The 4,700-nt window shown below is 41.6% G+C and overlaps 1 protein-coding gene across 1 annotated transcript in view; it reads right to left on the reverse strand.

The window, feature by feature from the left end:
- The window catches only part of grik4 (glutamate receptor, ionotropic, kainate 4), a gene marked incomplete in the record, with an annotated part of 296,905 nt that overhangs the window by 50,532 nt on the left and 241,673 nt on the right, over window positions 1-4,700 (reverse strand). Inside the window, 1 exon segment of the mRNA XM_032508827.1 lies at window positions 1-156. Within this exon segment, the coding sequence (XP_032364718.1) occupies window positions 1-156 (156 nt within the window).

Below are 4,700 nucleotides of genomic sequence, written 5' to 3' on the forward strand. Positions count from 1 at the left end.
GCCAGCGAAGGGTGCATGGTCACAGTTCTCTTGCCAGGAGCGGTTGAGGCTTAGCACAAAATCCTGGAAGAAGGGATGAGTTTTGTTGAAGACTGAAAAACCGACTATGTTAACTCGTTGGTCCACCACGTCGTCCAGTTGGAGTAAAGAGAATTCCTGCAGGAAAAAAATGAGAGAGAAATAGACAAATTATTGGGTGAATGCAGCTGATTCAGATGGTAGCTGTCATATTCTGCCATGATCTGGTATAATTGACTTTCACAATAAATGATAGATTGAATCATTGTCAAGGTAAAAAGGGCATGTGTTAATCAAATATGTTTACATCCGATTCAATCCGCCTCACTTAGTTTTCATCACCTCCCATTATTACGGTTGATTGACATCAGAAAGCTGTAGCAATTTGTTCATTCCCACCATTTAGCTATGCATTCTTGCACACAACCATGCTTACGCTGGCCATATGCTATTCATGACATAAAGGACAGTGTGTGAATACTGGATTGCAATGCTAGAATTACAGAGAGACAGACAGAAAGAACTTAAAACCGACTGAAGACAGCAAATGGGGAAAAAAAACGAAGACACTAAAACCAAAATCCATGGCATAATGAAAAGCTCCAGGTTAGGAGGAACGGAAAAATACAGGTATTTGTTATTTGGCTCTGGGAGAAGTTTTTTTCTCCGTCAAGGGAACATCAGACAGGGGACAGGCAGAGATAGAGATGAGAAAGAGTGGAAAGGGGAGGTGGAGGTGGCGTGAGTGAAGTTAGATGTTTCCTAAGGGTTAATAGAGGTGTCAGAACCTAGTATCCCCTCAGGTGGCAGCCTTCGCCAGGCAGCCTGCGCCATCTAACTTATGACAGCCAGACAAAGCCTAGTCTACCTGGCTGTCACCAAGGCCAGGGACTCTGACAATAAGATGGGTTGGAGAGGTATGGTGAGTCAGAAAATAAAGAGGCGTGGTGTTGGAGGAAAGAGGCGGCAGGTGACAATGGGCTGTTGCAAGACCAGTAGGCACAGAGCATGGGGAGAGCAAATCGAAACCATGCATACGTGCATGTATATGGGTTACAATGGCCAACAGCTTGGCCAAGTAGAAAAGGAAGTTAGAGGTGTGTATAAATTGGTGGAAAAACAATTATCTTTTAATTAAAAACAAAGAAAGCTGCTACTTTTGCTCTTTAGGCCTCCCGCCATGTAGAAACCCACCGCATGTGTGGTAGCAGCTATAAGGATTAGGCCAAAATCCTATTTTTAAAAAGAAAACAAACACACATATTTAGTCAGCCAAAGGGAAATCATGAATGTCTCCTGGAAATATCAAAGCTTACAAAGTCTAAGGCATGGCTTGAGAGGGGGATTAGGCAAATCAGATAATGGACGTTCAGACAAAAATAGTTCATAGGTCAGTGGATTAAATAACAGACAAGCAGGTAGGTGGAAAAAGCTCTCAGGCCATGAGTCACTCCACAGTGAAGACACCAGTGGTTGACTGAACTGATACAGACTTGGAGCAGAGCAAGGCTGGAGAAAGCAGTTGATATTGACTTTGAGGCCTATTACTCCCAGTGCCTACCTCACAGAAACCTGGAAATCCCACATGTTTAGTTTTGCTAGCATTTAGCAGAGTGCCACTGCTGCATGTCAAAAATAAACAACTCTGCTAACAAATGTATTCTAGGTAAGTCTGAAGATTGTTAAGATGAGCTAAAAGAACATCCCGTGAGCGGAGAGAGGAAAAGTTAGGGAGTTACAAATCCAGTGGAAAGACATGTGTAATATATGTGAATGATACCTGTCCTGGAGAGCAGGACCTGATTTGTGTGGTCTATCTCCAAGTGGAGTGCAGTTATAATCACCAAAAATGCATATACTGTATGTCCTAATGAACATCTGATTATTCACTATTACTGTCCCAACTCTGCCTGCTAAAATACTGTTTTCCTCCTATTAGAGGTGTAGTCACAACAGATTTCACTGCCTATTAATTTCTTGAAGGACATAGACACATTTGATTCCAGCTATGGACTGACCTTGTCTTTTTTACTTTGTGCAAATTTCAAGCTTATTGGACTTTGAAATGCAAGATCCCAATGTTCAGCCTGTTAAAGAAATAGGGTAATTCTGACCTCTTATTTAAGAAATATTGAAACTGGTGAAATAATACAATACAATACAAGTGGCTGTAGTGTGCGCCAGGACAATGAGAGAAGTTATTGGCAGTCAAGTGTTTGATTGGCAAGTATAGTCTATGCCTACATGATCCTCAGCAAAGCTCAAGGAACACTTAATTCCTACCTCAACAACTTAAGGGATCACATCAGAAGAAAATTTTAAATTGACAAAATACTTTATCTTTTCAAATTTTTTATGTATATTCAAAGGTTGAGCCCATAATAATAATTGCTATGCATTACAGAAAACACATTGGCTTATCTCCCTTCTTTTTGTATCTTTAGTTATGCCTTGTAGGGCCTCATAAGCCTTTTGGGACTGGCCATATAATTACTGGCTAAGTGTACTTTAATAGATCATTAGAGGCAGAGCTGTGCAAACGAGCCTATCATTAAGCATGCCCCTCAAGGGTGCCTGTATGCATGCATGTGCGTTTGCACGCGAGCACAAGCACAGACACAAACTGGAGAGTGTATGTGCACATCCACACACAGGAAAAATAGAATCCCTATAATTGAGCAACACACATACTTGCAAAAGACCAAGGTCACCAAAATATCCTTAGGCCATGTCTGAAGAAAACTAATGTGCTGCATACGTAGGCTTTCAGGGCACAGACACTGACGCGCACGCACACACACGCGCACACACACACACAGAATCCCTCCACATGAGCAATTATGCTCTCTTGCATACTAAATAGGTAGTGTGAAATGGACGGTTCTTAGCAAAGGACAGTTGGTCCACAGCAGTGGGGGAACAAAAAGGCAGAGTTGGAGTGTAGAAGAGAGCAGCAGAGGAACCAACTGTCCAAATAACTGGGATGAAAAGGGTGTAGGAGCAGAATTATGATGAGGAGGACGGATAAAGAGAGTGAGCGAGCTAAAAGTTGAATCAATAGAGAGAGAAGGTGAGAAATTAAGAGAGCCTAAAAAGCAGTGGGGCAAAAGAAAGAGCGACAGAGCGAAGATGAGAGAGGGCAGGAGGCTGGGAGAGAATGAGGGAGTAGCAGCCTGGCCGCGGGCCCCCAACACCGGCTGTCACCTGGAGCTCTATCAGCAGCCGCGACCCGAGCCAACCAACCAGAAACTGGTGCTTTCCCTCCTCGATTCTTGTCCTTCTCCCTCTGAAAACTTCCCAATCTGAAAGTCTTTCTAGTCTTTATTTCTGTGCCCTTTGTTATTCTCTCCATGTCTGTTTAATCTTTTGTGATGGATTTTTGTATCCTTCCAGTGAATTTTCTTGCTTTTCACATAATGAGCCATTCACGCATAGACAGAAATGTCCGAATGTGTGACCACTAGGTGTTTATGATGTAGTCAGCTTGAGCAGTGAATAATGAGATCCCAGGAGATCAGATGCTGCTGATAATGGGATACCCTGTCATGAACCATACCCCACCACACCCTAAACATCCCTTAGCCCTCCACACACATGCCCAGACATATTTCTTTTCAGTGGTGTAAGGCTCTATAAATCCACCATCCTAAACAGGTTATCCAAAATGAAGCAGAAACCTCTTTCGATCCAGCAGCCCCTTTCAGCTTTTTCTCATTGTGCATTGATCTCATCTCCATAAATAGGAATGCTGAGATTATATAAATTCTCTAGGCTCCAAAGACATCCACTGAATCAGGCTTTATCTCTGCTGCATGCATGGTACTGCTTCCTGTAACTGAAAGTGATATCTCAACTAGAGTTGTTCTTTCCATATGAGCCTTTCAAATGCAAGTTAGAGGGTATATGGAGTTTTGTAATATGTATGCATGCTGTGCAGGGAATTCTACTTCATACTGTCACATTTTAAAACTGAAAAGTATTTCAATAAGTTTGAGTCATCTGAAGAGTCTGAAGAGTCTGTTTAAAGAACATTGTTACAGTGGCATCAAAATTAAGGAAGTTTGCAAAAGTTGAGAACTACAAGTCAGTGGTGGTGTAAAGGAACACTGCAATAATGTCAAGAATATTGAAGTTGAAATGTATCAGGGCCATTAAGGACTATCACACAAGTTAATGTTTTGTGTTTTGTTGAGCAAAATTACAATTAATTTAGTTGTTTTTCATGTCCGCTTGATGGATATATGTTTCACACTATTTCCAGCTCAGTTTTTGGTGTCCAGTAACTCCAGATGGGAATTTAGCTACTAAATGCTCCACTATGTTCACCAGGAGGATTTGCTGCTGCTGAAACGAGGCTGATAAAAGAGTTGGGACAGTAAAGTTCACGGCCACAAAAAAGAAACAATTAGATGAAAGATGCAAAAAAGGCTTTGCAGATTTGCGGGCAAGAGCAAAGTTGGGGATAATTTTTGTGGGGTTGTCATGAAGAATGACCCCTTTCACATTTCACATTATTATCATTATTAGGGCTTTAACGATACACCAAACTTTGGTTTGATTCGATTCCTGATTTTTGACCCACGATTCAGTAGTAGGCTATATTTGTTTTGACCATGGTTAACAACTCTGGGCTAACCCACAAATGTATCAGTAACGTTAACTGTATAGATAGACAACTAATC

The sequence above is a fragment of the Etheostoma spectabile genome, chromosome 3 (genome assembly GCF_008692095.1).
Source record: "Etheostoma spectabile isolate EspeVRDwgs_2016 chromosome 3, UIUC_Espe_1.0, whole genome shotgun sequence".
NCBI classification, from domain to species: Eukaryota; Metazoa; Chordata; class Actinopteri; order Perciformes; family Percidae; genus Etheostoma; species Etheostoma spectabile.